Genomic DNA, 18,649 nt, shown 5'->3' with positions numbered 1-18,649 from the left:
AAATTAATTAATAATGAGTGAATTTTAATAAGGTAAGCCAAAGGGAACAGTTATTAAGCACCTACTGTGTGCCAGGTACTGTGTTAAGGGCTTATCAAACATCTCATTTGAACCTCACAACAACCCTGGAAAGTTAATGCTGTTCTTATCCCCATATCACAGATGAAGAAACTGAGACAATTAGAGATGAAGTGACTTGCCCAATATCACAGTGTGAGAGGCCAGATTTTAATTCAGGTCATCCCAACTCTAGGCCCAGCAATCTATCAACTGCACTGCTTAGCTGCCCATTTATATTGGGTCACAGTTCATAGACTGTCAGAGGTGGAAGGGAACCTTCACCATCATCTTCTAGTCCAAATTTCTGTTTTATAGATGAGAAAACTAAAGCCCAGATAGGTTCAGTGACTTTATCAAAGGCTGCATTGTTATTGATACGGGAGGAAATAAGTACACATGTAAGTTATAGAAGGTATTTAATTAATCTCATGAGAAAATTACTTGAAAACTAGTTTTGATTAAATAGGAGGGAAAATCATTATATGCCCATTGAAGGGAAACATATTCCTGCAGATGTGTTCCTTGGGGTTTATATGATCTGAATTGTAGCAGGCCCACAATGAAGGCAGTGGGGAAAAGGAGAAAGGCAATATCTTTGGAATCCAAGGATACGAACTCAAATTCTGACTCCCCTTACTGCCTACGTGACATTGAATGAGCCTTTCTCAGTCTTATTTTCCTCACCTAAAAAATGAGGGGGTTGAACCAGATCACCACTAAGGTCCCTTCCTGATTTAAATCTCTTATCTTAAGAAGGAACACAAAAATGATGCCCCATGACACTGGACAAAGTTACTACTGATTTGACCAGTGGTCTTTTAAAGCCTCAGCTACTAAAATGTCACAGTGAATACTGTCTCTGGAGTCACTGTAAAGGGTTAAATGGAACATCTAAGTGATGTTTATTGGGTTGGCTCAGAACCAAGGGGCAAGGTTGTTCACATGTTCTCCTGCTGAGTGTGTCGACAGTTGAGCCTTAACATCCTGGGTCTATGGAGCCCTCCCTGCTGTTTCCTTGGGGAGCTGGGGCTTTATTAACTAGAGCTCTATGGCAGGATAATAGCAATAATGACAATCCTAACAACAACAACATCAGGAAGGATCCCTCCATCATGGACATTGGGCACCACAGGCAACCTCATTCTGCTCAGTGGGAAAGGTTCCCAATTGTCCTTGAAGGAACCATGCCTATAAGTCAGTACCAAGACAATGTTAACAATAGCCATAATGATGATAATAGTTCCCTGCAGAACTAATCTACACTCAGGAATTTCCATGGGATAAACAACAGATAACTTCATGGAGCTTGATTCGCCCATGTTTTGAAAGGGCAGCTCAGTATAACTGCGCATTTGCATGAGGCATGAGTGGCTAACCTGATCAAGAGTAAGAGGCAGGCAGAAGTAAACAGTGCTGCTGGCAACCAGCCACTGGAACGTGTTCCTGCCCACATTCCTCCCCTACCTCCAAAACTTTTCTTGCTGTGAAGATATTTTTCTCTTGCTTGTTGGTTATTGTACCCACATCTGTGGTGCTAAAGACCTAGGGTTTAGGTCTTTCTCTATCTCCATCCCTTTGACGAAACATTTAGTAACATCATCAATACATATCACAAAGATGCTTTTTTTTCCCCCTCATGCTTGCTTCGGGGTTTATACATAAAATCTCTGAAGGGCCAGACTACGGGAAAAACATTGTATGGGGATGAATGTCATGATTAAATCTCTGTGTGTGACCCTTAAAAATTATAATTTATTATTATAATATTAATTAGATTTTTATTAATAATTATTAAGTATTTGTTTTTTATTTTAGATATAATTATTAGTAGTACTAACTCAAATTTATTCAACCCTTTCTTTATGGCAATACTATAAGGAAGGTAGCGTATAATTATCCCCATTTTACAGATGGGGGAAATTAAGCTCAGAGACAATAAATGATTTGATTGTGATTGTACAGATAGTGTCAGAAACTAGATATCAACACAAGTCTTTTGACTCCAAGGCCATAGCTCTTTCCATTATTCGCTTCCCCATCTAGTCACATAACAAAGTATTATTATCTTCTTATTTATTTGATGGAATTTGAGTAGAAACAGTCCAGAGATGAGTTGCTGTCCTGCTATTATTCTTTTATGTTTAATGTTCTGTAGGTTTTTGTATAGGATGACAACATTTTTATAATTGAACAAAAGTTTTTTTTTAATAATTGAATAAAATTATTAGGATATAAGGTCATCTTCTCTAGCCTCAATGAAAGCACCTTTGGGATAACTCCAATGGTAGCAAGACTGTGGGGATGAATGGTTGTTGTTTTCATTATTATAACTAGACAGAGAAAAAAATAAAGAATGGATCCCCAGGTTTGGAAACTCCCTCCACCAAGGTAAGTGAACATATTCCCTGTAGTTCACAGTCTTAGACAGCTGCCTAGAGAATTGAGAAGTTAAGTGATTTGCCCGGGATCACATAATTAGTATGTATAAGAGGTAGGATGAGTCCAGATCTTTCTGGCTTCTAGGCAGATACTGACTCTCTGTCCTCATCATCATTGTCATCATCAACATGATCATTGTCATCATCATGGTGGTGGTTGTTATGCAACTCACTTGACATCTATGAAACTCAATTTCTTTTGTCTATAAAATGAAAGAGTTAGCCTAGAAGATCTCTAATATTTTATTATTCTTTTACTGACATAGAAATGGAAGGACTCTTCCACGGATCTTTTGAACTCTGTCCCAAAAGGAGAGGAATAGGCCTTCGTAATGGTGGCCCCTTAGGAAGACAGTGATTCATTCTAGGTCCTCTAATTACTCATCTGTCTGCTACCTACAAACCACAAGGGTTCATTAGCATTTGTGAGATATGCTCAGTAAACAGTAGCAAAACAACCTTAATATAGTAGTTCCTTTACTTGCTTAATCCTTCCACAATCTATGGATCCCAAACCTGACATAATGAAATACCACGTAGTAATAATCAACTCCTACATGCTCATGGACTGTGCCGGTGTTTGTATAAGCAAATAAAATTAAAATGTCCTCTAGGATCTAAAGCAGATTATGGGTATGTTGGCAAATATTTAAGGCGAGGAGGTATAAGGTTGGCAGGGGGCTGGCCAGAAGGGGGTGGAATGGCTGCATCCATAGAAACCAAGAATAGTGCATTAGTCAAGTGATAAAATCATAGGATCACACATTTAGAGCCAAAAGAAACCTCAGAGGCCATCTGATTCAAATCATACTTTTTACAGATAAGAATTCAAGTGAAGTGATTTGCCTAGGGTCACACAGATAGTATAATGCAGCCACACTGAGGACCTTGTGCTGGAACACGCTGGACACGTCACATTTTCAAGTCTTTGGGACTCACTATTTTCATCTGTAAAGCGTATGGGGTGGATCAGATGGCCTCTAAAAGGTCCGTTCCAATTCTAAATCTCAGGATCCCATGAGCACAGAAGGACAAAAGAAAAAGGAGGCCTGACTGAACTCAATTTTATAAGAAGTCTCTTCCAAGGTTGAAAATATAATTCAAACATTATTAGGTATTGGCTGATAAAGTTTGCAAAGTATTTTTGCTCTGGTACTGTGCCCCCTCTTTGGGCACTTATTTCCCTGGGGACTCCAGGACTATGAACTCAGAATTTGGCCTTCTAAAAGGTAGACATTTTCCACCTCTATTTCTCCTGCCCTCACTTATTAGAAGGAGGAAAACAACAATCTGAGTTGTTCATGTTGTTTGTGGGTCCACTGCAATGTTTATCTCATGGAAATTCCTGAGTGTAGATTAGTTCTGCAGGGAACTCTGAGATTTTAATCAATTATACATTTAAAATGTATTATTCTATGTGAGAAAACAAAGAAAGATCCTCTGACTGTGAAAGCTTAGGATCTGAAATGGTCGATTTTGCCTCTTAGGAATTGGAGCAAGCAGTAGGTCATGATAAGGCATCAGATTTTATGGATCATAAGCTTATAGACACTGAAAGGGACTTTGGAGATCATTTTGTACAACTCCATCAATATATAAATGGAGAAAATGAGTCCCAGAGAGTTTAAGTGACTTGTCCAAGGCTATAGATATAATTAGTCGAAGAGCCAGGATCAGGATCCACACATCTGCCCTCTGTCTAGTGCTGTTCTTCTTACGATACACCGATGGAAACGTTTTCGGGAGTCTCAGTAAACAGTGCTCAGCTTGCCAACCCAATTCAGGAAAATCTCAAGAAAAAGAGCTTGAGTTTGTGTGTCAGCAAATCCCCCCAAGTCCATCCAAACAGAAATGGGAAATTAGATAGGACAGCCTTGCATGGGGGAATTTCTGTGCTTTCATTGCTTAATCCCTTCATAGAACAGTGAAAAGGAGAAGTAAATGAAAACTAAAAATAGCACCAGGGTTTGGGTAGTTTCTTTTCAAATACCAAAAGGTGGTTCGAGTGGAACTAAGCTTGGCTCTTTACATTGAAAACAATGAATCACAAGGATGTAGCAGGTCACCTAGTCATGACTGCCTTAAAGATGATGTCTACACAAACTGGGCTTACCTTATTTTAAAAAAAATAAAAAACAACAAACCACCTTCTGTAACTTCTTTTGAAAACCAATTACAGAGTTGACCAACTTCCACTGTCAGGAATGCTTCATTATGGCTAATCTAAATCCCACCAACTGCAGTGGGTCCAGGAAACCTCTACAATACTTGTGACTCACAAATGAATACCCCGAAGTTAGAAGTTGAGAAGTCAATAGCCAAAGACCATTGGCAGAAGTCAAGAAGCAAAGACCAGAAGTCAAGAAGCAAAGATCATAGCCTCAGTGGCAGGCTAAAGATATTTTGGTGTGGTGGGCCAGGGTTGCCTCCATGCAATCAGGCATTTGCCTCAGGCCCATGTGGTGACCTATGCTTTGGATTATTAGTAGGAGTAATCAACAACATTGTCATGGGCATAGCTTGCAACTTTCCAATTGGCCTAAGCAACTTCATGGGTCAGCCATATCTATTTACAAATGGTATTCAGGTCCCCTGAGACTGAAGCTTTCACCATGTCTAATACAGATGGGTTACTTTAAGTGGGTTTTTTTGGGGGGGGTTGTTTTCATTTTTAAATAATTAGCATGTTTATAACCTTGTTGCTTGATATGGTTCCTTAGAATTTCCCTGAAAATTTTTTTTAAATAATTTTAAAAAATAATTAAAAGAAATAATTTCTCTGGTGTAGGTGTATATGTAAGTGACATAAGTTTTAGTATATTTATAATACATATTTATGTATGTTATATATGATAATATATTTATAAGTTTTATTATATCCTTGAGGCTATTTTCCTTCAGTCATCCTGTGTGGCCTAGTTAGTGTGATGCCAACAACCAGCCCCATAAATGCCTGGAGAGACTGAGCTGAGGTGAGTGTCGTCCTTGGCAAACTCAGATGGGTGAATGTGTATTGTATAACCATAATGATGACAGTGAAATGTGGTGCCTCTAGCTGTTAAGTACCTCTCTTCATTCCTTCTTCTTTCATCTGCTTAGAAGGTGGTGGACCAAACTCTTCCTCCATTGGCCTGAACATCCTTTTAACAAGGACACTGCTACTAGAAAAGAATACAAGCAATTTATTGATAAAACACATACAGAGTGACCGAACAAGGGGAGGTGAAACAATACCCTAAGTAGTAGGTGGGGGTTTTTGGTATCCCTCTCCATCCCCATCCAAGGATGAGCAGGAGGGCTTCCAAAGGGAGAATAAAGTGTCTCATTTCTTTGGGAAGTAGCTGGTATGGAGACAAAGAAAGAGACTGAACTCAACCCTCAAGCTTTCTGGGTATTCTTAGGATCGGGCATAACTAAGAAATAAGGTAGAATGTGCTGAAAGGAGTAGAAGAAGAGGGTAATAGGGAGAAAGAAGAACAGGGAGGTAGAAGGCATAAGCAAGTGGAGAGCTGCCATTTTGTGCATAGCAGGAACACACCTCTACTCTATCATCACAGCTAGCTCAGAAGCCAGTTTAAAAGATTGCTCCCAAGATGGGTTCTTTGTGAGCATTACTGTTACAAAGAAAGCAATTAAAAGCAACAATTCAACCATCCTAGTAGAAGTGGGGCACTAATCTAGATAATCCATACCTAAGTAGGATCTAGAAAGCACCCCATTAGCATTAGGACTAAACAATGGTACAGGGTAGGTCCTCAATAAATATGAAATGATGGTGAATGATAGTAATAGAAACAAGAAGAAAGTAGTCATTCTCTCATTTTTTAAGAACTGAAAATTAAAGTTCAGAAAAACATCAATGGCAGGTAATAGCTTTCATTTATACATAGCACATTAAAGTTCAGTAGGTACTTTGCTCTTAACTTGTGAGATTAGTAATAGTATGATTATTTTAATCTCCATTTTTAGCTAAGAACGAAGGCTCAAAAGTGAGCTGATAAGTGATAAGACTTGCCTAGGGTCCCAAAGATAGCAAGTACATAGACCCAAGATCTGAAGCCAGTTCTCCTGCCACACAGAACCAGCATTCAATCCATGGCGTCTGTCGCCAAAGTCAGAGAGCAGAAAAAATCCAGAAGTCCTGTTTAGATGAGGGGAGTTGGTTTGGGTTTTTTTTTCCTCTCCATTGTAAGTTCCTTTTATTAATTCCCTCCCCTCGCCATGCTAGCATGTCATAAATACAGATCATGGGGGCAGGTCTTATTCTATCTAGAAGTTTGAAGCCAGGCAGCAGAGGCCCAATGACTGACATAATTATCCTTTCAAGATGTAGGAAATTCAGTTGTTAATGGCCAACCAATTTCTTATTGGTAAATAGATGGAGGCTTATACGTTGATGCCTCCTTTTGCTGATCTTGGGTCTCTGACTAGAGCTCGTCTTTTTCTGACTAAATCTGCTTTATAGTTTCTTAGACCTGCTGACTTCTGATCATTTTTTTCCAGATAAGAAAATACAATTTTTTCTACCATCTGGATTTTTCAACTTGTTATTTAAAGAACATCTTAAATTATTATTATTAATAATAGCATTTATAAAGCATTTGAAGGTTTACAAAACACTCTACATGTGTTATCACATTTGATTTTCACAGCAACGTTGTGAGGTAAATGCTATTATTATCCCTATTTGCAGATGAGGAAACAGGCTGGAAAGTGATTTGCCCAAAGCTACACAGCTAATAAGTATCTGAGGCAAGATGTTAACTGAGGGCTTCCTAATTGCAAGTCCAGCACTCTCTACCTCTCACCTGGAGACCTCAAAGTGCTTTTAATCTTTCATATCCATAGCCCCTCCAGGATGCTTGATAGGCATTTAAAATCTACTCTTAAATCTAGCATCCTGAGGTATTGCTGCCTCCATTCTAAAGGTGTAGAAACTTAGGATCTAAGAGTTTTAGGGTCTTATCAATGAAGAACATAGTTAAGTCAGTAGATAATCCAGGATGCAGTTTGGGCTCAGTGTTGGTTGATTTCACAATTTCTGAGATTCCAGGAAGTATATTTGGTTTTATATCCTTATATTATTTTCCCACTGTGCTCATGAAAAAAAAGTTTAGGCTTAACAAAATTTTAATACTCTGCACTCAAGGCTGGCTGGCACCTAATGTTAACTTTTCAAAAGAAAATGTAATTCTGGGATTAAAGGGATATCATGGACGTATTACAACTGGATTTCAGCAAGGCATTTGACAAAGCCTCAGATGATGTCTTTACATATAAGGAAGAGTAGACAAATGTGGACTAGATGTCAGTGCACTTAGGTGGATTTGGAACCGGGTGAATGACTGAACCCAAAGAGTAGCCATTATAGATGAATGCAAATCTGGAAAAAAGTGTTCCATGGAGTGCCACAGAGATCTGACCCTGTTTTAATAAACATTTTTTTCAATGACTTTCAGGAAAGCAGAGATGGCATGCTTATTAAATTTGTGGATAACAGGAATCCAGGAGTGATGGTTTACCATATTGGATAACAAAATCAGGATCCCAAAAGATCTCAATAAAGAGTCAAATCTAATAAGATAAAATTTAATAGTAATGAATGTTAGGTCCTACAGTCCTACAGTCCCACAGTCCCTAAGTAGTAGGTGGGGGTTTTTGGTATCCCTCTCCATCCTCATCCAAGGATGAGGAGCAGGGCTTCCAAAGGAAGAATAAGGTCTCATTTCTTTGAGAAGTAGCTGGTATGGAGACAAAGAAAGAGACTGAACTCAACCCTCAGCTTTCTGGGGATTCTTAGGATCAGGTACAACTAAGAAATGAGGTAGAATGTGCTGAAAGGAGTAGAGGAGGAGGGTAATAGGGTTTTTAAGAAGCAACCAGACAAACAGAGGATGGAGGAATTGTGATTGGGTGAGAGTTAATGTGACAGAGAGCTGAGTTTTGGTTTTTGTTTTTCGGTTTTTTTTTTTTTTTTAGTTTTTGGTGAGTTATAAGCTCAACATGATTAGTAGCATGACCTGGAAGCCTAATATCACACTAGGCTACGTAGAAGGGTACTGTGTCTGTCCTGAACAACAGAAGGGATACAGTATTTCTGTAGTTGATTTTGGTCTGACCACATCTGGAGAACTGTGTTCAGTTTGGTGCACTGCAATTCAGGAGTCATACTGAGAACCTAGAGCATGTCCAAAAGCAGAAAACCCAGATGTGATGGGTATAGCACTGTGCTAAGGGCTGGGGATACAAAGAAGGGCAAAAACAGTGCCTGCCCTCAAGGAGCTCACTTTCTAATGGAGGAGACAGCATGAAAACAACGATGCACAAACAAGAGCTATACTAGGTAAATTGAAGGTAATTCAAGGTAAGAAACTACCAGTAGGGAGAACAAGCAATTTGACTAGTCTAGGCCTCATTTTCCTCCTTGATACAAAAAGACCCAGATTATACAGAAAGTCCTTTCTAGCTCTAAAATTTTATGACAAAGGCATAGGTTTTGTCTCCTTAAAAAGAGATTTTTCTCTCTTCAATTATTAGTTTTCCTTATTTCAAAACCCTGTTCTGACTAGGTCTCTTCTTTCCCATTTCCTCTGTACTCACATATTTTTTTTTCCTTTTCTGCCTTATTTTTATCTCTAGGCAGACTTCTGTTCCCTACACAGTCAGAATTTTTTCTTTTTCCACTCTTTCCCCTTTCCTTACTTTTTTTCCTACTCTCCCTTCTTTTCTCATTTGGCATTAGAGTGCTTTAATGGCTTTAAAGAGTTAATCGACCTTCTTCATGAGTAACTTAATCCCCAGGTGAAATTTCAGCATTTTGGAGAACCTAGATCATTAAGCTTAGTAGGGCAAAAAAGCTGAGGCTTGGAATCTGCTGGGGAAGTCAAAATGAGCACTTCCTCTATTATTTCAAAAAGCACCTAACCATCCTTAGTGATCTTATTAAGGTATGGGTGACTGGCTGCCAGTTGCTTTCTGCCTCCATGTCCCCTTGAATTTCCTTTTTTAATTGCGTTTATTATTACTTGAGCATCTGTCTGAATAGCATTTCCCAATGGTGACAGAGTCTCTGCCTTGTGACAGTGCCTCACTTGGAGGTCTCTGGGGGAAAGGCTTGGGTGTTCTGGGATGGGAATCTCATATCACCAGCTGGAAGCAAGGCTGGGTGTTTAATGCAAATCATAAAATGACATGCTGTAATTCATGCAGATTGGTGATGGTATAAAACATAGCATTTTGTTCTCATTTTAATGGTAATATTGTTATGTTTAATAAGGAAAGTGAAGTACAGAGAATTTGGTAGGAAAGCGGATTTCAGAACCTTTAAAATAAATACTATGCTCAAGGCAACAAGGGCCTGGGTTTTGAAAGACTAATTCCTCAGGTGGCCACCAGACTGATCTAATTGCAAATGCCCAAAAGGAACTCTCCACACTCTGGAAGATGAGCAAGAAGGGTCTCAAGTCTCTGGTGACTTGAGATTTGAGTAAGTTATTGAACCAAAGTAAAGTTTACCCCATGGCAAAGACATAACAGAGAACCATGTTTATCATCTTTGATGTCTTTTCCTTTTTTTTTTAGGCAATTGGGGTTAAGTGACTTGCCCAGGGTCACACAGCTAGTGACAAGTGTCTGGTCTGAGGTCACATTTGAACTCAGGTCCTCCTACTTCAAGGCCAGTGCTGTATCCACTGTGCCACCTAGCTGCCTTCGATGTCTACTTTTCTGATTTACTGATTTGAGATAGTTGGTTGGTCTCTGGACATTTATTATGAGTTAGATTGGTATAATAAAAAGAAGTGTGGGACTTGGAGGCAAGATGGACCTGTGTTCAAATGCAACCTCTTCCATTTATTAGCTGTGTAACCAATGAAAATCACTTCACTTTTCACAGCCTCTGTTTCCTCATCTGTAAAATGGGTATGATCATAATTTTTAGTGCTCACCTCCCAGGGTTGTTGTAAGGGTTAAATAAGAAAAGGTATATAAAATGTCAAATAGTTATTGACTATATTAGCACATGCAGAAGAATGTGGATGGAAACTCAATCTAAATTTGGAAAGAACCCTAGCATCTAGTAAAAACAGGGTGAGAGCAACCAGGGAAATCCAGGGTGATATAGAAACAGTGGTTGGCATGACTGAAAATGGTCTGGTGTTCTGACACACAGATTTCAGGGATAGGAACAGTAATGGAAAAGGGGACAGTCCAGACCTAGGATTTCATTGGATTACAATTTCTGGTAAGCAAATCTTACACGGATCTGCAACTTATAATCTTATAAAGTTGTTTGGGGAAGGAGATCACTGAGAGGTTAAATCATTTGTTCAGGGGCTCACAGCCAATACATAGTAGAGATAGGGCTTGAACCCAGATTTTGCTGATTTCTATTCTGGTTCCTGGCTCCTGCTCCCTGTTACTTCTTCATCGAGGGTGTTAACAATACTAATAACACCTTGGGTATCAAAGCTATTCATAATTAAGGGGTAAACAGATGAGTGGATAGAAAATATAGGTACCAAATAGATGAACTTGTATATAGATTAATGATGAAAGCATTGGAGGTAAGTAGCAAGAGACCTGGGTTCTATTCTTGACTTTGTTACTAACTATATGTGTGATTTTACTTAAGTCCAGTGAGCCTCAATTTCCTCATTTGAAAATAAGAATAATCATATTTGCCCCCAAACTCAAATTCAATTCCAAAATTATAAGGTGACTTGGAATAAAGTCATGTGGGGAAAGACAAGGAGAATGGGCATAGGTTTAGTAAAGCATATGACTAATATGGGCTGACAGTGTGATGGAGCTACCAAAAACATTAGACTGAGTTAAGAGACATTTCTTTTCTATATCACAGAAAGCAGAAGTACTGTGCCCAGTTCTGGGTACCACCTTTGAAGGAAGATCGTGACAATCAGGAGCCATCAAAGAAGGAAACCAAGGTGACCAGGAGCATGCAAATCCTCCTTTTAGAAGACTCAGCTGCAGATACTGGAAATGTTTGTCCCAAAGAGAGAAGCTTAGAAGACATATGATAGCTCTCTGCAAATATCTAAGAGGTGTCTGGTAGAAGAATGGTTAAGCTTACAGTTTGTAGATTAAAAGGGCAGAATTAGGACAGGAAGGGTGAAAAGTTATAAAAGAAGAGATTGCGGCTCAACATAAGAAAGAACTTTCTCACATCGACAAGTCATCAGTATTAGAATGTGCTGACTCATGAGGCAGTGAGCCCCCATCAGTGTAGGTCATCAAACAAGAGGCTAGATGACCACTGATCAAGGATGAAGAAAGGATTCCCCTAAGGTCCCTTCCAACTCAAGCACCTATGTTCTTGCAGGATTTAGCCAAAGTAGTCTTGGTCATATTACTTAGAACTCTAAAGCAAAGATTGTTTCTGGTCTAACTTCACTGAAATGAAATAATGAAGACTGTGGTGCTTTGGAAAATATAAAGTGCTATATAAATAGTAATAACAATAATAAAAATCTGGAAGCCCAATGTCTGCCTTTTTCTTCTCTTAAAAAAAAAGTGAAGCCCCACCCTACTGGCTTCTTGGGTTCACAGTAGTCAGTGAAAGTCTAGAGACTCCTAAAAGGTGAAAGAACTATACTCACTTGCCTAGTATCTTGACAGAAATAGAAGAGCTTCCATGTTTCTGTTCCCCTTGTAGACCAGAAGATGAAACTATGACATGGGTGAAATAGACGGGTGCCTAGTTTTTAGTGACTCAAATAAAAGTACCTAGGACCATTTCAATTCTTCCTTCTAACTTCACCTTACCCTCTTCTCCACTTCACACACAATTCACTAATATCCCTGGAATGCAGGATTTGTATGTGTATGATATGGAGGAGGCTGGTGTTAAAGAATATTTCCACTTTAAGAAGTACTACTCATAGAGTCCTTGTCATTCTAATTATACAGCAATGATAGATTATTATTCTATGCTCAAATAAAGTAGGGTGGGTAAACTTAGGTTACCAGGAAGGTCCAAGTGATCCTTCCTTTCCTGCCTTCCTTTTGTACTATGAAGAGCCAACAATAAGCTCCTTGAGGACAGGGATTGCATTGTTTTTTATCTTTATAGATTCAACACCTAGCACAGTGCATTGCACAAAGTTGATGCTTAATAAATGTTTATGGAATGATGAAATACACAATGCACTCTAAATATCATTCAGAACAATCACATTCCCTGCTACTTCTTCATTTCTCCTTACTTAAGATTCTATTTGAAGAGGAAAAGCTGAAAAATTAGATCACTCAGGATAAAACAAAGCAAAGCACAACACAAGTTAGTCCATAGAGAGGAAAAGAAGAAATGTGAGAGTCAAAACAGGAATGTAGTATTTCCTGGGCTTCCTTCCCAAATGGTCCTTAGTATCAACTCCATCATAATCAGAAATTAAAAGCCAGCATTGGAGAGGTTCCACCCCCTGTTTGGAATACACAGATGGAGCATTTCCACTGGTATGAAATGACTGTCCCTTATTTGCCTCCAAGCTTTGAAATGAAAGAACTAAATGTCTTACCCTTCTCGCTCGTCATCAGTGCTGTAATATGCCTGCAGAAAAAATAACAGGTTTACTTTACCCCGGCCCAATTATCCCAGCTGAAAGAACGTCATTCAGAGAAGAGAGATGAAAAAACATACTGTGTGAGCTACAATCTTCCCTAAAATTCTCTCTTCCCCTTTCTCAAAAAGGGCAAAACTGTTGAGTGCAGCATGTATGTATATGTTTTTTCTTTAAATGTAAATCTTAACAGAACAACAATAATTACCCTTCTGAAAGAAAGTTTTTATATCTTAATGAAACTACATTTAAAACCTAATTATTTTATACTGTCTAGAGTTATTTTAAATGGGGTATCTCTTACTATCTCTTCTTGCAGGGTTTAGCCAAAGTAATCCTGGTCATATTATCTAGAACTCTAAAGCAAAGATTGTTTTTGGTCTAGTCTAATCCAGATATTGGTTGTTTGTGTTAGGAGACTTTTAAACAAGGTCTATAAGCCACAAAAGGTGGCAAAACTGGAAAAGGCTTCTTTGGCTAGGTGTCTGAAAGTTCTGTGACTAATGTATTAAAGTCAATACATGAAGGAATTGACTCCTGGATCAGCTGTTATGTGGGGTAAAGATGAAAACATGGACAGGAGGGACATACAAAAGCACCCCCTGGTTCCATAGCATAAACTTCTGGCTTCTTAGCTTATTTTTCAAGGAGGACAGAGGGTCCTGACATCCCTCAACAACAGAAAAGTCCAAAGCCAGTTCCATCTGAATTGAGCAAGTTCACACTTGCAGATGGTCCTCCTAATCATCAAGGAGACCTCACATAGGTTGGGGGGCAAGAAGGGAATCGATCTTTTTCATGTGATCCATGGGAAAAAAAAACAAGCAGAAAGGAAATAAGTCAGCGAATCTTTAAAAAGTTAAGACAAATACTCAGATGATTTTGTTTGCTTTTGATGAAACTCTCCTTGTGAAGCCGATGTTATCCTATCTGCTACAGATAAACACTTGGGCTTTCAGGACCTACTAACTTGTGAGAACTATATGGCTGCTTTATACATTCACTCCCTAATGATCTGTGGCCCTTTTAACTTAGACATGGCAAAATATCTATACAGGTCATTCACTTCCCCTCATTTGATGTCTGACTGGGAGGCATGCCAGTCAAGTCTACTTGAGTTCCGAGATATTCAGATCACTGCTTCTTCATCAACATTCTAGAGGGGGAAAGTCAGTGGTAGTTTGGAAGTTTCTGGGAAACTCCTGGCAAATCTTAATAGTGCTTAGCAAGCCTAGGAGCTGTTCCATAGTAAAACCTCAGATATCTTGAAGCTTTAGAGAATAAATTATTCATGATGACGTTTTCCCCAGAAAGCTGAAGATTATCCCTGTAAGTGCTGGACTTTTCTTAATTTAACTTTTGGTTTTTTTAATTGTAATCTTTCATAAACATACAATATTCTTTCCTACCTTCTTAAACAGGGTACACAGAACGTAATTTAACCTTCTCTTGATGATTCAGGGTCCTTCTAACAAGCACTTGTCATTGTGATGAATTTCAGCTATAAATCAAGCAGGGCATAGAACATAATGTGTATTGACACCCATAATAGCCTTGGAAATGATTTTCCTAGAAAAGTTCCTGATGTCAGCTTGTCTTGTAGGGGATGATAGGGGATAATTTTCCTCTCTCATAAATGTGCAACCAAATAACTTCCTAGGCAAAAACAACAACAGCAGAGAAAAAACAAAAAACAAAAACAAAAAACAAAAAACAACCAACCTGTCTGCCTCTATGCAAAATAAATTTGTGAATAAAAGATAGAAGCATCCTTTTCCCAAGGGGTTTTCTCAACCTCCAAAAAAAAATCATCTCTTCATCCTAACTGTCCACGTCCGTGGGTTTGTCAGTTTTAAAACATTACCTGTGAATTCTGCAATAAAGAATCACAGGTACCTCCTAGCCAGCTTGTACTTGTCCTTTTAATTCACATACACTAACTTTGTTCATGGAGTGTGAAGGAGAAATATTTCTCACCACTTCAATAATGTATACTTGGGGGAAGGTTGATTCCAGAGACTGATCATTCTTCATCATTACCAGATAATACCTCTGCAAACATGACACCAACCCAAAACTTTCTCAACTTTTTTCTAATTTTATAGTTCTAATGAATTTCCCAGAACAAGGAATGCTCAGATTGTATCTTTATGATAAAACAGTGTTGAAAGTCCTACAGTTGATCAACTTTCTCCTGAAATCTTTGCTATAGCATTTCCTATTTTGAATAATATCTTGCTTAATAGGCTGAATCATTGAAATAGCAATAGGCAAGAAGATAGTAAATACTCCCAGACTTTATCTCTGGCTCCTAAGAAAAAAGCTCTGAGATTACCTAGCAAGAGGACAGTTGTCCTTTGACATATCAATGTCCAATGAAACCTATCTAAATGGCTCTTTGCTGCTTGCCTCCTGTCTTATGGTTGATGTTTCCTTAGTGTCTGAACAATACTATTCATAGGAGCTATAGATAGCTGTCTGTGCTGCCCACCCTTCCTTCCCCTCTTTCAGTTGTTCTATCACTGGCTCACTTTTCCTCTATCAGAATATCTGCTATTCAATACCCCCTTAGTCACTTCTACTTCCCACTGTTCTCTTTCCCCTCTTCTTTCCTCCTCTTTACTTCTTTCATATCTCTTGTCTTCTATCATTTTTCCTTTGGTTCTTAAATTTTGCATTAAAAGGTTGGTCTTCTATTGACATCACCAACTATGTGCTCGTAATTTATATATAACATAGTATACTATATAATATTCTCTATATAGACTATAATCTACTATAGACTATACTACTATATACTATAAACATTATAGTACTATGTACTGTAGTATACTTTATATATATACTATAGTGTAGTATATACCTGTACACTATACTACTAATATAGTACTAATCTACTATAGACTATAATGTACCATATAATCTATAGGTTATATAATCTTCTGTAGACTATAACCCATAGACTATTATTGACTATCGACTATACTACTATATATTATATATGCTATGCTATATACTATACTATGGTATAGTGTATATCATGTGTGCTATTCTATATAGCATATAATATAGTATATATAAATGTTATATATAATATATTATGTTATAGTAATATAATAATATATTAATAATATGATAACATATATTATTTACTATATGTAATGGTTATATAATGTTATAAATAATATATATTAGTATATTATTATATTAACTATACATTAACTATACTATTAGTATATAGTATATACAATGTTTTAAATCATATATTTTATTACATTATTAATATATTTTCTGTTACTATAGTATATATATAACATTTTATATATAAACTATATTATGTACTATATAGAATAGAATATGATATATAATAGAATATGAAATATAATATATACTACACTACAGTATACTACAGTAAGTATATAATATACAAATAATACTCTATTAACCTACTATAGATTCTATTCTATTATATAATCTATATACTATATAATTGTTATAACCTATAGACTACATAATATAGTAGTTCAGTTCTCTGGCTATTCCCTACTTTGTCAGTTTGTATGCTCAAGAGCAGCTCCTTCACTTCCTTCATCTTCCTGCTCCTTCCCCACTTGCTTTTAGAGTCTGGAGTCCTTCTGAAAGCCTAAGGGTTGCAGAAAGCTGGTCTCCAGAGAATTGATGTGTTATGACTTTGTGGGCTCAGTGGAAAGAAATACAGCTTTTGTAACTGTGGTCACTAAAATATCTAAAGGTATCACTGTGTCTTCTTCCAAGTGCTTTGATTAGATTGTGAGTTTGGGGAAATCAGAGGAGACAGCAGCTACAACATTGCTTTGATATAGGGGCTGATGGGCACAAGGGGCCAGGTTTGGCCAAAATGTTTTGCTTTCCTCCTATCTCCAAATTGTTAATAATGGCCCAAGAACCATATCTTTTCCAACCACACTCTTAGCCCGTACATACAAAGTAAATTGTTTTTTTTTTTCCCTCTTACAATTGCTTTGTGACTTTTTAAATTATAGAGGAAAGTTGCCAAGGGAAAAGCTAGTATTTAGGGCTTTAACATGAAACCAGAATCAAAAGACTTCTGGTAAATAATAATAATGACAATTTTCCACAATTGTTTCCTCTCTTGGACAGTATGTCATGAAGTTCTGTAAGGGCAAAGAGACCACAAACATAGGCAGTCTCTCCTTTGTTCTAGTGTACAACATAACTTCCATCCCATACAGAGCCATATAGCTAAGATTAAACACTACTCAAGGTAGGGATAGAATAACTCAAGAATGATTTTTTTAATTAAAAAATGATTTATGAAAATATATTGAACTCTGTTCTACCATCCAGCTAAAAACATGTTGTTTTTTTTTTCTTCTGAATGGGTACATGAATGATGTAAATGGAAGCAAAAGTTGAGTTTTGTTTGGACCTGGCTCTTTGCTTCTGAAAGGTTGACAACTCATGAAAAGTCATGAGCCAGCTCCAGCTCTCTTCACTCCATTTCCAAATTCTCACTTACAAGGTGATACCATGTCACATAACTTTGGGATTAGATTTGGTGTGGAGGCTGTTCTGTTTAAGGTCCAATCTGAACTGTTGTGCTCTCACATTTGATTTAAAGGGCTCTTTGCAACAGAGCTTTCACTAATGTCAGCTTGGGAAGATTTGTGTTTGCAAAACATTTGGAAGACACATCCAGAAGACAAAGAATCATTAAAAATAGGCCACTTCAACTCCTCCTTTCTTATTAAATTATTCTGTTAATCTGTGTTTCTTACAGTAACCACCTTTTTGACTCCCTGGAATCTGGTCCGCTTACTTACGATAAGAGCAGAAACTAATCAGGGAAAAAATAAACAAACTGAGAAATGTTCAGATTTCCCATATTGGACTCGTAGGCCACTTCCTTTCTGTGCTAGGATGGAAGATGATAGTCATGTCTTCACTTCTTACCACTAGGTGGCACTCTATGGCATCAAGCCAGTTCAGCAAGAATCAGAACTTTTTCTCATACTCCCAAAGATCTTTCTCCATTGTTCTGTCTATTCTTGTCCTTAATAGAGTATCTCCACTCTTATGTCATTAAAAAAAAAAGATCTACTTTCAGTAAGCAAAACTATGACATTTTGTCATGGCTAAAGTAGAGTACTTTAAAATAAACAAACCAGAAAAAAAACCAACCCAACCCACATTGCTATAGTCAATTTCAGCTGCTTTCAGGGTCTATGACTCATACCCATGGATAGTAGGTGCATCTTACCTGCCCAGTCCTCTGTAAGTTTCCAAAATGAACATCTGGTATGAAGAGAACGGGCTGGGAATCCAAGTCAGTCATTGTCTTGAAGTAGGTGATATCGCTCTTTTTTTGTAAGGGTATTGCTGTCAACTTCCCATCAGTGGCTGAACAGAATTGCAGAATTCTTAGTGACTGAGGGTTATATTTGATTTAGAAACCCAACCAAAACCCTAGCCCTAGATAAAGTTCATTTACTCCATGCAGAGAAAACGCTGCTCTAAAATGCAACATGGATGAAGGCAAATACGAGGAGTTAATTTGCCCATCCTACATAGGCT

The 18,649-nt window shown here is 37.8% G+C and overlaps 1 protein-coding gene across 4 annotated transcripts in view; it reads right to left on the bottom strand.

Annotated features, from left to right (window-relative positions):
- The window catches only part of GRHL2 (grainyhead like transcription factor 2), a 232,047-nt gene that overhangs the window by 15,236 nt on the left and 198,162 nt on the right, over positions 1-18,649 (bottom strand). For 3 of the 4 annotated variants that reach the window (XM_027850005.1, XM_027850007.1, XM_027850008.1), the window contains exons 11-13: positions 18,336-18,475; positions 13,034-13,065; positions 5,565-5,659 (exon numbers count right to left, since the gene is read on the bottom strand). In XM_027850005.1, the coding sequence (XP_027705806.1) occupies positions 5,565-5,659; positions 13,034-13,065; positions 18,336-18,475 (267 nt within the window). The remainder of the gene's footprint in view (positions 1-5,564; positions 5,660-13,033; positions 13,066-18,335; positions 18,476-18,649) is intronic. The other variant, XM_027850006.1, reaches the window with a different exon arrangement.

This window comes from Vombatus ursinus, unplaced genomic scaffold (assembly GCF_900497805.2).
Source record: "Vombatus ursinus unplaced genomic scaffold, bare-nosed wombat genome assembly UNPS02008961.1, whole genome shotgun sequence".
In the NCBI taxonomy this organism is placed as follows: domain Eukaryota; kingdom Metazoa; phylum Chordata; class Mammalia; order Diprotodontia; family Vombatidae; genus Vombatus; species Vombatus ursinus.
The sequence above is the reverse complement of the archived record's forward strand: the minus strand, read 5'-3'. Positions and strand labels throughout refer to the sequence as shown.